The sequence below is a fragment of the Hemicordylus capensis genome, chromosome 1 (assembly GCF_027244095.1).
Source record: "Hemicordylus capensis ecotype Gifberg chromosome 1, rHemCap1.1.pri, whole genome shotgun sequence".
In the NCBI taxonomy this organism is placed as follows: Eukaryota; Metazoa; Chordata; class Lepidosauria; order Squamata; family Cordylidae; genus Hemicordylus; species Hemicordylus capensis.
The window spans coordinates 312,858,708-312,872,305 of NC_069657.1; the positions used below are offsets into that span (position 1 = coordinate 312,858,708).

A 13,598-nucleotide genomic window follows, 5' to 3' on the forward strand; every position below is an offset into this window, starting at 1 on the left:
TAGTCAGAATAGCTGACTATTTCTACCAGTTCTCTTCTAGATGATTTTCAGCATGCTTCGGGAGTATACACTTTGAAATGGCATAGGGGTAAAGGCCACCTTTCCTCTGTCACAGGAACAAAGGAAGCTGCCATAGGCTGAGTCAGACCATAGGTCCATCTAGCTCAGCATTGTCTTCACAGACTGCCAGCGGCTTCTCCAAGGTTGCAGGCAGGAATCTCTCTCAGCCGTATCTTGGAGAAACCAGAGAGGGAACTTGGAACCTTCTGCTCTTCCCAGAGGCTCGGGCTCCATCCCCTGAGGGGAATATCTTACAGTGCTCACTTGTGGTCTCCTATTCAAATGCAACCAGGGTGGACCTTGCTTAGCTAGGGGGACAAGTCATGCTTGCTACCACAAGATCAGCTCTCCTCTCTGTCAAGACAATATGTTCAATACTGTCAAGACAATCTGTTAACTAAGGCAGACTGAGAGTGAGGTTCTGCTATTGACTGCTGGGGAATATATATTACATTGTTTTATATATGCCTTCTGTAGTAGTTCTTGAATATGATTCACTGTCTTCAGTCTCCCTTAAGAGGAAAAAATCAAGACCCAGTAATGAAGAATGTTTTTTCCAGCTGTCTTTGTAAGAGGCCTTTTTGAAAGAGATCAGTGTGTTTCTAAAAGCTCTGTGGGCTTCTAAGATACCAACTGTTCATATTGGTGAGAAGCCCAGAATAAAATGTCATTTATTCCAGCAAGAAGACGAATTACTAGCAGAGAAGTATCTGATGGAGTTATCATGCTGTTTGCAAATATTGTCCCTTCCTATCACCATCTTTTTTCTAATTGGCCTCTTATATGAAGCTTTCTTTTTAAAGGAGCAATCTGCTATAATTCATGTTGCAAACAAGATGTCAACAACTCTATGACAGAATAATGACTGGATGCTAGATGAACCAAAGTATAACAATAGCTATGGTCAATGCTCATTTGTTCCTTGGAATGGAAGAAGTCTCTTGTTTAAACTCTGGTTTATTTAATCAGATTTCTTTTCTGGTGAATTCTTGTCCCACTACTTTACACACCAAGCATTCCAAGGGGTTTATTGGTTTCTGTGGCTAAACTGACTATTGAAGCACTTGGGGTTCTAGGGGCTGCAGGGGCACAACAGGAGCTCTTGTGCAATTCCCCGTGCACAAGCACAGTTGCACAAGAACCTTTCAGTCCTGGAGGGCTCCCTGCTCTCCAGAAGGGCTCCTGAGAGCAGGGAGCACTCAGGAGTTGAAAGGCTCTTGCACAACTGTGCTTGGACAGGGAGATATGGGGAATTGTGTGAAGGCTCCCATCACCCCTCTGCTGCCCCCAAAGAGCAAGCACTTTGTTGGGATATCGGCTAGTGTTTCAGGATCATCTATCAAATCCTGGATAGAATTTCAAGGCAGGATAAAGAGTTCCTCCACAAAATGAAACATGTGGCACTTTGGTTCACTAGGTTTATCTGTTGTTGCACCTTCAAAATGGGGCTGTAAATAAAACCAGAGAGGTTTTGTTGAATTTCTGATTTGAAGTATCTGTTCTCATATGAGCTTGGCTTTGGTAAACTGCTTTGCACTATTATCCTGGTTTGGTTTGGGGGATTTTTTCTCTCCTCCCCTCCCTTATTTCTCTCTCTCTCCACTTCCTCTTCCCCTCTGTCTTTCTTCCCCTCCCACTCCTTCCTTCCTTCATTTCTTTCTTTCTCTCCCTCCCTTCCTGAGTTAACAGATCTTGTTCATCTTGTTTCCTAATCTAAATCACACAACGGCAGCCTCCTTCTCCCGAAGGGGCTGTTTCCTCCCTCACAACCCCTCTTTTTGCAGACCCCTGCCCACTATCCTTATATTTACAGATTCCTTTCTTCTACAATCGAGAACATCTTCCGACCAGTAACAGCTGCATTCCAACTGTCCTTAACCATCACACTCTCCTCCTCTCTATCTGCATATGGAATCCCCCACTGCCCAATCACCATGGTGCTTCTGCTCTCACAGGTTCCTCCTCCCTATCTGCATATGGAATATCCACTGCCCAATCACCACTGTGCTTCTGCTCGCGAACTCTCGCGAGAGCTGCCACAAATAAGATTAGCCACGGGTACGCCTTAGAGAATTACATATAGAGTTTCTCTCTCTCTCTCTCTCTTTTAATATTGTTTTGTTGTTTTAAAAAGATATAAACAAAGAGAAATAAGAAACAGAAAAGAAAAAAGGAAACAAGAAACAGAATAATCAAACCCAACAATTACAAAGATTCTCAATATACAGGTGAAACTCGGAAAATTAGAATATCGTGCAAAAGTCCATTAATTTCAGTAATGCAAATTAAAAGGTGAAACTGATATATGAGACAGACGCATTACATGCAAAGCAAGATAAGTCAAGCCTTAATTTGTTATAATTGTGATGATCATGGCGTACAGCTCATGAAAACCCCAAATCCACAATCTCAGAAAATTAGAATATTACATGGAACCAAGAAGACAAGGATTGAAGAATAGAACAATATCGGACCTCTGAAAAGTATAAGCATGCATATGTATTCAGTACTTGGTTTGCGCCCCTTTTGCAGCAATTACTGCCTCAATGCGGCGTGGCATGGATGCTATCAGCCTGTGGCACTGATGAGGTGTTATGGAAGACCAGGATGCTTCATTAGCGGCCTTCAGCAATTCTGCATTGTTTGGTCTCATGTCTCTCATCCTTCTCTTGGCAATGCCCCATAGATTCTCTATGGGGTCAGGTCAGGCAGGTTTGCTGGCCAATCAAGCACAGTACACTGTATACTTTTCAGAGGTCCAATATTGTTCTATTCTTCAATCCTTGTCTTATTGGTTCCATGTAATATTCTAATTTTCTGGGATTGTGGATTTGGGGTTTTCATGAGCTGTACGCCATGATCATCACAATTATAACAAATTAAGGCTTGACTTATCTCGCTTTGCATGTAATGCGTCTGTCTCATATATCAGTTTCACCTTTTAATTTGCATTACTGAAATTAATGGACTTTTGCACGATATTCTAATTTTCCGAGTTTCACCTGTAGTCTATATACATCAATCTTAATTCCTTCAGCCAACATATCTCTCTAGAGTACAGAACTGAAACAACAATGATATTCTTGCTGTCTGCATTAATTTCCTCTACAAAGAAAAGCCATATCTTGGATGAGGTACCAATCCCTGCGATATATTATATTGAATAAATGGTTCCCAAACTTGAAAGAAAAAATCCTCAGATTTATTTTTAATATATGCAGTTATTTTGGCCATTTATGCATATTCCCAAAGTTTGAGATGCCAGTCATCTAAAGTTGGAATCAAATCTGTTTTCCAACAGGAAGCATAATGGATTCTTGCCGCCATTATCACATATAAAGAAAGTTCAGTATGTCTTGCAGGAATATGCAGTTTAGTAAAATCTTACATGAAAATTTCCGGAAGAAAAGGGAAGTTAATATGCAAAATTTGCTGCATCTTGGTATTCTGAAATTTTCCAAAATATGCAAAAAATTGCTGCATCATGTATTGTTTTCCAAAAATTTTGAGCTTTTTTACATATCCATCACACATGATAAAAAGTACCTGTCTGCTCCATTCATTTCCAACAATTTCCAGGATAGTTATTGTCCATTTTTAAAATCATTGCTGGAGTAATATACCAGTGCAGGTATATTTTATACCAATTTTCCCTTAAAGTACTATTCACTATAAATTTTATATTCACCTTCCATTTAAATTCTCACTGTTGCATCTCTATTGTTCTGTTTAAGTTCTGCATCCATTTTACCACAGAATCCTTCATCTGTTCAGATTCTTACTTCAATAGAAGTTTATATATAAGGCCTAGCATGTGTTCTGAGTTCTTTGTTATTAAAATTTCAAATTCTGTCAAATCTCTTAATTTCCCACCTTGATTCCGTACTTCTTCCTGAATTATGCTGTTAATCTGTAAGTATGGTAACCAGGAAGGAGTTTCTTTCCACTCTTGACTTAAACATGGAAAGGATTTAATTTTTGATCTTCTCGCCGTAAGACTGCAAATCGTACACTCTCCATTGATCAAATTGTTTTGTATGTTCTTCTCCGTGAAAATATATATTTAATATTGAAGCTACCGGCGACAATGTTGATCTTATCCTTTTTTGTACTTATCCCACACCTTCATTAAGCTGTTCCTTATGGGTGATTTTTTATATAAAGATTCTCAATAATAGCAAGGAAGTAGGGACGCTGGTCAGTAAGCTTCCTATAGAAGATGTATGTTATACACACCAATAATGGTGTCTGTATTATAGCAAAACAATCCAATCTGGAGAAATTGTGTAAGGCTAGATGTGACATAATTGCATTGCTGTTAGCAACTGGCCAAAATAAGGGTGAGAGAAGCCCTATGTTTCTTGCAGGCAATATCTATTAAACATATACAAAGAGATTACAGCTGAACCTCATTATCCGCAGTCCTGGCACTCGCGTTTTTGCGTATCCATGGTCAGGCCACATGCAGCCTCAGTATACCCAGCCTCAGTATATATAAAAGGGTTAAAATCCAGCTATCCGTGGTTCCTAGGTGGCCGGAAATGATCTCTGAGGTAATTTCCGGCCACCATTTTGCTGATCAAAGCCATTTTGTGGTTCTTCCTTTAAAAAAAATATCTTTTCACAATTTTTCAGGGAAATCAGCACAATCATCATCCCCTGCTAACTTGGCAAAGAGGCACCTTTTAACGTGGTGATTCTCTTTTATTTAGCAGGATAACTGGCCCTATCCACCCCCAGCACAGTACCTCCAGCGACTGTTGTGGGTGCCTGTCTTGTGTTTCTTTTTAGATTGTGAGCCCTTTGGGGACAGGGATCCATCTTATTTATTTATTATTTCTCTGTGTAAACCTCCCTAAGCCATTTTTGGAAGAGCGGTATAGAAATAGAATAAATAATAAAAAAATTGGTTGTTTGGGGAGGCATTGCTGGACAGATGGGAGACCTGAAGAGCATGGAACAATACGTCATTTCTACAATTTCTGCCTTTTTATTCCCCCCCAACGCCCCCAATTGCCATTGATTTAAGATCTCATTATCCGCAGAAACTGGCAGGAATGGAACTTCATGGATAATGAGGTCCACCTGTATATTCATTTCAATATATGTCGGGATGCCTCATATGTTGAGAGCCAGCATAGCATAATGGTTAGAGTGTTGGACTAGGACTGGGAAGACCCAAGTTCGAATCCCCATTCAACCATGAAACTCAGTGGGTGACTCTGGGCCAGTCATGTATCTCTCAGCCTAACTTACCTCACAGGGTTGTTGTGAGGATAAACATAATTATGTATTTATTTATTTATTTATTTATCATATTTTTATATCGGCGGTGTACAAAATTTAAAATATTTAAAAGTCACAAATTAAAATACATGACAATAAAGTCAATAGGATAAAATTATTAAAACAAGTTTTTTTAAAAAATTATTAAAATTATTAGAATTAATTCTAATTAAAAGCCTGATAGAACAGGAGGGTCTTGAGGGTCTTGAGCTCTACACTGCTCTGAGCTCCTCGGAGGAAAAAGTGGGATATAAATGTAAATAAATAAATAAATAAAATGACCTGGTCACCTGTATGGCCCCATGGGATTCAATGGGATGCATGAGAGGGCATATTCTGGGGCTTCCTCCTTCCCCCCCAAAATGCTAGTGGGGGTCCTCTGGGACCAGGCACAGCTGGGTGTCCAGGAAAGAGAGAGCTGCCCGACGCAATGCAGCAGGACTGCATGGTCAGCAGAGACATGAAGGCGGAAACGAGACCAGGGTGTGGCTGGGGCTTAGAGTGGGATCTGAGCCCTGTCAGATCTGCACTGAATCATTTAGTGCCAAGGCAGCTAGTGATGAGGGCTGTTCTTGGGAAAGGGGGCCCAAGTTCTCCTGGAGAGGGACATGGCCAGAAGCAGAAAGCCAAGACGAGGACCAAGGTGGCTGAGCTACCCCCTCCCCTGGTCTACTATGAGGCGGACCCTGGCTGTCAATACTTGGGCCTGACTCAGGAAAAGGGACCAAAGCGACCACCTCTCCTCATAGAGCGGGACAGTATACAAGAAACAACTAGTACCTCTGCAGTAGTGAGGAAAATTTCTTCACTTATATGTTTCATTCCACATGCAACGACTCCAAGAGCAACTCCTGGAAACACATAGGCATTGTTACCCTGTCCAGGGACAAATTTGCGTCCATCCGGAAGAGTGACAGGATTGAAAGGGCTTCCACTTGCAAAAATGCCACGTCCCTGAAACAAAGAGGTTTTGAAAATGTTAGATGGAAAAAGACTTGGATGAATCAGATCATATGTCTACATCTAGAAGTCAGTGGCTGATATTCTGATTAATGCTGTATCTGTGAAGTGAAAGGATGCCTGACCACAGTGGTAGCATCCCCACTTCGGAAGCACGGATGCTCACACATGCGGGAAGGGGGTAATTTTCACTGAACTTCCTTTTCCCCAGATGCACTGTTTGCAACCTGGAAAAATATTTCTGAGGGCTATGTGACCATCAGGGACATTTTTAGCCTACTTTCCTTAAGAAAAGTAAACTTATGAGATCGTGTGTGTGTGTGTGTGTGTGTGTGTGTGTGTGTGTGTGTACGTACATGTACACACTTTGCAATGCCTGGGCCAATTAGGACCAAATCTGGTACAGTTTTAGTGACACAGAGGGATACCTCAACAGCATAGTTTGTGATGATGTCATCCACCCCAATTCAAGATGGTGGATGTGTAACCATTTGAGATCCAAGTGGGCTAACCAATTTGGACGCAATTTGGTACAGTTGTAGGGACACATTGGGACACCTCGGTGACGTAGCTTGTGATGTCATCCACCCCAATTCAAGATGGTGGATGCGTGAACTTTTGAGGCACAAGTGGCCTAACTTGTGAAAATGGTAATTATCAATTAACATTATTATAGTGAAAGGAAAGTAGACAGATTAGTTCCTACCAGAACGTTTTGTTCTGGGTTGCAAAGAGCATTTCTGGGGGGAGGGAACTCCAACAAAAATAACTCCCCCCACCATGTGCAAGCATCTACCGGGGGGCTACCGATGCTGTCAGGCATCCTTTGGTGCACATGTGGCATTAGTCAGGATGTAGTCCAGCACTTTCAGAAAGTATGTAAACCTATTCTGGATGGAGTTACTCTCTCTGAAGGATCACGTTGGCAGACTGCGGGTAATCCTGGACTCAGCCTTGCTTCTAGATGTCCAGGTATTGGCCATGGTCAGGAATGCTTATGCCCAGCTTTGATTGGTGTGCCAGGTGCAACCTTTCTGGGAGCTTGCATATCTGGCCATTATCACCCATTCCTTGGGTCACACCTTGACTTGAATATTGTAATTGCTCTATGCGAGCTGACATTAGAAATGGCAGCTCATCCAAAGTGCAGCAGCTAGACTTGCTTTAGGAGCCTGATTAGTGGTCCCTCTAATTTTTTTCATCTCTGTGCGGAATGAGTTTTGTTCTGGGCAGCAGTATCAAGGCAGTGTGTACGCACCTGCATTCAAAATGGGGCCATTCTGTTTCAACCTGAGCGGGATCTAAAATAAACTGAGCGGACATCCAAAAACGTATGAGCGCGCACACATGTGCACGCCTTACAGGGAACAGTGAGCCTGATACAGGAACCATGTATCCCTTTTACTTTTAAAGCTGCACAGATTCCAAATTAGTTTCCAGGTGCAGGTCATTACCTTTAAAGTCCTAAACAGCTTCAAACCAAAATGGTTTAATGTCTTACTCATCCCATATGAAGCCACCTGATCTTCAGCAGGACCATACAGGGGTGTAGCAAGGTTGGAGTGGGCCCTTAGACGAGATTTTAAAATGCACCCCCCCCCAAGTCCAGGGCCTCCACACACCCCAGGCTTCCAAGGATTTAAGTCTGATATTTCAAAATAAGTATGCTGCCTAGAAATACATTTCACTGAATACACACACACACTTCACAATATATAGTGATATACATTGAATACTATATATTTGTGCTACTTTTAATGCCTAGAACACACTAGAAACACTAATTATTAAAATGGGCCCCTCGCTGCAGATTAGCAAAGAAGACTTTCAACCATGCAGGGTGAGCCTATGTCTGTTTTCTCAGAATTCTGAACAAATTCAGTAAAGTTTTATTCCAGGAGGTTTTTCACAGGAGGCTTTTAAAGCCCTTTAACACACATCTCCTCTGGAATGGAGGTGCTGCATTCACATGTTGGCCAGATTTAACCTAAGGGGGGGGGGGAATAAAAGCACAACACATGCGTCACAGTTCTCACTCATGTCTCAGTTCTCACTCAGACCTGGGTTGCAAAACAACTTGAACATAAGTGTATTTATGAATTAATTAATTAATTAATACATAAATAAATTTGTTCCAGACGTTTTTGTAATTTCCTGCCATGAAACAAGCCACTTATAGGACTTTTTAGAGTTGTTTTTTAAGCCAGCAAATTTTCCAATCAGTTTTAAATTAAATATTCAGAGACTTCTCAGTCTCCCCCTCCCCCATCAAAGCCCTATGGCAAGCAGATCCCTATATGGGGTGGGGGGTGTAACCACAAAAAGGAATTCACATTCTACCTGGCAAAGGCTGAGCTGTCTGGCCTGGGCAGAGGGTCTGCTGCAGAGAACTGTAGTGGCCACTCTGACTGCCAGCCTCCTTCCTGGGGCTTGCCGGCCTACTCGAGTTCAGGCTTCACTGAGGCCTACACGGAGGCCTCCCTGGAAGCCCCGCCCACCCGCCGATCAGCTGAGAGGCGGGGAGAAAAGCAGCTTGCCTGCTGCTTTGATTGCCGACCAGGACGACAAGCAGGAGAGAGGGCAAACAGGGCAAGTGGCTGAGGGGCCTTAGGGCTGGGCAGGGGGCAATGGGGAGTCATGTGAGGTGTCTCTGGGGGGGCCCTCCAGGCAGTGGGGCCCCGAGACGACTGCCTCCCCCTGCCTAATGGTAGTTACGCCCCTGGGACCATTGCCACATATCTCACCATTGTCAAAAATATGATTGGCAGTGACACAGGACAAGGCCTACTTAGGGGTGAGCCCTAAATTGTGAGACTGCTTTCCCACTGGAGACCTATTTTGCCCTCTCACTGATGAAGTTCCATCAGCTAGCAAACATTTTCTTGTTCTGCAAAAATTTGTTTGGCAAGTATGTTGTGCTGCTCTACTGCTGACATTTACTGCTGTATTATTTGGCTTTAGTTGTATCATGAATGTTGTATATTTTCTAATGACCCCGCCCCCACTTTGCTTTGAGTATTTGTGGAAAAGTAGTATATAAATGAACAAATAATGGAATGATTGGGAAAAGTGTGAAGAGACACACAATACATTTAGTATTTTTCAGTATGTATTTAGTATTTTTCACTATGAAATAAACATCTCTTTGATGCATTTCTAGTGCCAATGCAAGTACCAAACCAATGTGCAAACAGTAGCAACACCTCTGTCTTCCACATAAACCTGATCACATAGCCCACTAGTTTGTATGCAATGTTGTCACATATCCTAGCAGGATATGTGACAATGGAAAGGAACTACAGTGATTTCATGCAGTTTCCATCCTCTTATTTTTCATTTTAGGAAAGACTGAAATGTATACTTTCAATGTGAATTAGCTTCCGCCACCCACAGAAAAACATGTTCACAACACTGAGCCACTAAAACTGTTGCTGAGCCTTCTGCTGAATGTAAAGAAAATGATTCCACTTTCATTTTTCTTTACATTTACAAGGGAGGGCCACAAACATTTGTCGTGGTGGTCACGAAAGATTTCTAATACTGTTTATGGCTACAACTTGCATCTGCTAGGATAAAAAGTGGTATGAAAAAATACACATCTGCAAGCTCTTCTAAACTAAGGTCTGCTGAGATCTGAGTGCAACAAATACTGAAACAGCCCAGTGTGTGTAGAAGTACCTGGGTGGGAACGAAAGCCCTATACAGTTTGCTTATCATCCTTAACTTAAAATGATTTAATGATTAAATCTAACTTTTAAATCAACGGATCCTTGTTTAATTTAGAAAAGTTCAAATATGCATATAAGATACAAATATCTATGCTCTCCAGTTATTCAAAGGAATGTGGTTTAGCTTGGTGTCATGAAGAATTATAATGGGCTGCTTTATATATTTTGGTGGAAGCTTAGATAGTTCAGAATATCTTTATTTCTGGTTACCAGATGAATTTAAAAATATTTGCATTCCTGTTTTATTCTGCATTGCCTTCTAATGTGGACTTTTCAATAGGCAGGAAGAGCATGCTAAATGTTTGTTTCCATTTATAGAACTATAAAACTATCCTGCATCAGAAGAGAAATTCAAGAACATGTGGGACCCAAAGAAGAAAGTAAACAGTCTGAAATTCATATGCAGTAGTATTGAATGGGAATTTCTTTATTCCCATGACTTGCTCCAAGCCAACTGACCAATTAAAAGCAAATTCAAAGTTCTCTGTTAAGTATTCCCCATTTTCATACCAATCAACACTGAGCAGCCTAAACATTGCAGTGTTATGCCAGTATTTCTGATTAGCCGGTGCTGCTACAGACACCTAAGCAAGCCTTGGCAGTCTTGTGCAAGTGTGCAAAGTAAGTTATACTCCAAAAGTGTGGGTGCACAACAAGTATTTGCGCACTTGTGCTCTTTGGCAAGACTGCCAGTGCTTCCTTAGATGCCCACAGTAGCACGGGCCAATTTCTGCACAAAATGTGGGCCAGTAATTTTATCTACATTAAAACAAGGAATCTGTGCAATAACATTGAATAGTTATTATTGTTCAGGTGTCATTAATTACAGTTTTCCATTCACACCGTGTCCAGTAATTCAGTCGATAAAAGGTACAGTTGGGCCCTATTATCAGCCATATAAATATTATGCTTTTTAGTAGTTTGCTTAGAATCCCGTAGTATCTCATGCTTTAACATGCATTTCATACTTGGTGTCTCCAGTCAATCAATTATCCAATAAAAACCAAACCAGCCCATGCTACCTGCTCTTGATTATTACAATACCAGAAACATAGATGCTGGCCACTCTGGCTCTCTGAAGAGGGACAATCTGGTGGCTCCCCAATATGGTGCTCACATATAATTCACAGTAATTACATTTGAGAAATGTTTTTTAATTATGTTTGAGAAATATTGAATGAGGCATTCACAAACAAGTCCTACTTTTGACATTCTGTCAGCAAAGGATGAGGGCTTAGACATCTTTTGAAAAACACAAACCAACATTTTGATCATTTCATTTGATTGCCGAGATAAAATTTCAAATTATTGAGTATGTATACATTAGCTGTCTTTACTTACCTCCGTTAGATGGTAGCAGTCTTCCGCAGAACATTCTGCTTTGCTGGTTGGGTTACTGAGAGCAAAAATAATTGGCCGCTTGTTGAAAGAAGCCATATCCTTGAGAATATTTTTTGTAAAAGCCCCACCAATAGCAGCAACTCCTATGCAAGACAAAAATACAATTGACTGTTGTAGGAAATGAAATCTTTCCCCTCTACCCCAAGATTACTGACTCTAAAAACATTGTTCTACAAAGATGTCACAAAACAATGCCCACTTTATTTTTACTGTAGAGCTCCACTAGAGTACTTTTTCTTCTCTGCTTCAGTCTTTAAAACCCCCCAGATATATTACTATTGAGAGAATAATGCTAAAACATTTAGTACTTGTGCTGTATTTAAATTTAATTTTTTTATTATTATTTCTTGTTTACACAGTCAGACAGGTGTAATTGACTGGTTTGTTTTTATCCAGACATCGAGTCCTTCCCAAGGACCTGGGATGGCTGAATTTTATCATCAATACTGTTGGTTATTATAGATATCGTCGCAAAATATAGGCTGTTCCCAGTAAAGTTGCTTTTTGTAATTGGCTGATGGTGATTTCTGTGGCCCCTATGGTGCTGAGGTGCTCTTTAAGTTGTTTTGGAATTGCACCTAGGGTGCCAATTACCACTGGGATTATTTTGGTCTTCTTCTGCCACAGCCTTTCAATTTCAATTTGTAGATCTTTGTATTTTGTGATTTTTTTCTATTTCTTTTTCTTCTATTCTGCTATCCCCTGGTATTGCTATGTCGATTATTTTAACTTGTTTTTCTTTCTTCTCGACTACAGTTATATCTGGTGTATTGTGTGGCAGATGTTTGTCTGTTTGTAGTCGGATGTCCCATAATATTTTTGCATCTTCATTTTCTACCACTTTTTCAATTTTATGGTCCCACCAATGTTTGGCTACAGGTAGCTTGTATTTTTTGCAGATGTTCCAGTGTATCATCCCTGCTACCTTGTCATGCCTTTGTTTGTAGTCAGTCTGTGCGATCTTTTTACAACAGCTGATTAGGTGGTCCACTGTTTCATCTGCTTCTTTACAAAGGTTGCACTTGCTGTTTGTTGTTGACTTTTCGACTTTTGCCTCTTATTGCATTTGTTCTTAGTGCCTGTTCTTGTGCAGCCAGTATTAAACCCTCTGTTTCTTTCTTTAAGTTGCCATTCTTAAGCCATTGCCAGGTCTTGGTGATGGCTTAAGAATGGCAACTTGAAGAAAGAAACAGAGGGTTTAATACTGGCTTATTATTATTATTATTATTATTATTATTATTATTATTTTACATTTATACCCCGCTCTTCCTCCAAAGAGCCCAGAGCAGTGTACTACATTCTTGATTTTCTCTTTCACAACAACCCTGTGAAGTAGGTTAGGCTGAGAGAGAAGTGACTGGCCCAGAGTCACCCAGCTAGTTTCATGGCTGAATGGGGATTTGAACTCGGGTCTCCCCAGTCCTAGTCCAGCACTCTAACCACTACACCACACTGGCTCTAAATAGTTGGTAAGTTCTACTGTATAGGCCTACGGTCCACTGCAGATGGGAGGTTCGGGAGGGTCTAATGGATATCAACGGATCCCTACCAGATCGGTTACAGGTGTCTGATTTTCCACTTATATTGTGCAAATATTGACCTCTCTGGAGAGGAGAGCTGGTCTGGAGAGGAGAGCTGGTCTTGTGGTAGCAAGCATGCCTTGTCCCCATAGCTAAGCAGGGTCTGCCCTGGTTGCATCTGAATGGGAGACTTGATGTGTGAGCACTGCAAGATATTCCCCTCAGGGGATGAAGCCGCTCTGGGAAGAGCAGAAGGTTTCAAGTTCCCTCTCTGGCTTCTCCAAGATAGGGCTGAGAGGGATTCCTGCCTGCAACCTTGGAGAAGCCGCTGCCAGTCTGTGAAGACAATACTAAGCTAGATAGACCAATGGTCTGACTCAGTATATGGTCCTATGTTCCTATGACCATGCAGTGGCTTATTTTTCCATTTTTCTGCTCGGTTCTTGACTTGTTCTTTCTTGTAGGCCTGCTTGGTTTCATTGGTGAATAGTTTCTCGTTATTGACCATTTGAAGTGCATCTTCTTCACTGTCCTTGATATATTCTTCAAGGCCTCTTTTCTCCTCCTCTACTGTTTGATGGACTTGCAGCATTCCTCTTCCACCTGAGCTGCGAGGGAGGTATAGCCTATCTACAACACTGCG

General features: G+C 41.3%; 1 protein-coding gene and 1 long non-coding RNA gene across 13 annotated transcripts in view; one reads left to right on the forward strand and one right to left on the reverse strand.

Annotated features, from left to right (window-relative positions):
* The window catches only part of ME1 (malic enzyme 1), a 309,975-nt gene that overhangs the window by 11,796 nt on the left and 284,581 nt on the right, over positions 1–13,598 (reverse strand). For all 7 annotated transcript variants that reach the window (XM_053287114.1, XM_053287115.1, XM_053287112.1 and 4 more), the window contains 2 exons: positions 11,376–11,518; positions 6,127–6,300 (listed from right to left, as the gene is read on the reverse strand). In XM_053287114.1, the coding sequence (XP_053143089.1) occupies positions 6,127–6,300; positions 11,376–11,518 (317 nt within the window). The remainder of the gene's footprint in view (positions 1–6,126; positions 6,301–11,375; positions 11,519–13,598) is intronic.
* LOC128341061 (uncharacterized) overlaps positions 1–13,598 on the forward strand; it is a 138,096-nt gene that overhangs the window by 6,181 nt on the left and 118,317 nt on the right. Inside the window, exon 3 of one of the 6 annotated variants that reach the window (XR_008314176.1) lies at positions 10,353–10,773. The exons of the other annotated variants lie outside the window; for them this stretch is intronic. This is a non-coding gene — a long non-coding RNA (uncharacterized LOC128341061). Of the gene's footprint in view, positions 1–10,352; positions 10,774–13,598 lie in introns of those variants that run through there. 6 annotated transcript variants of the gene reach the window in all.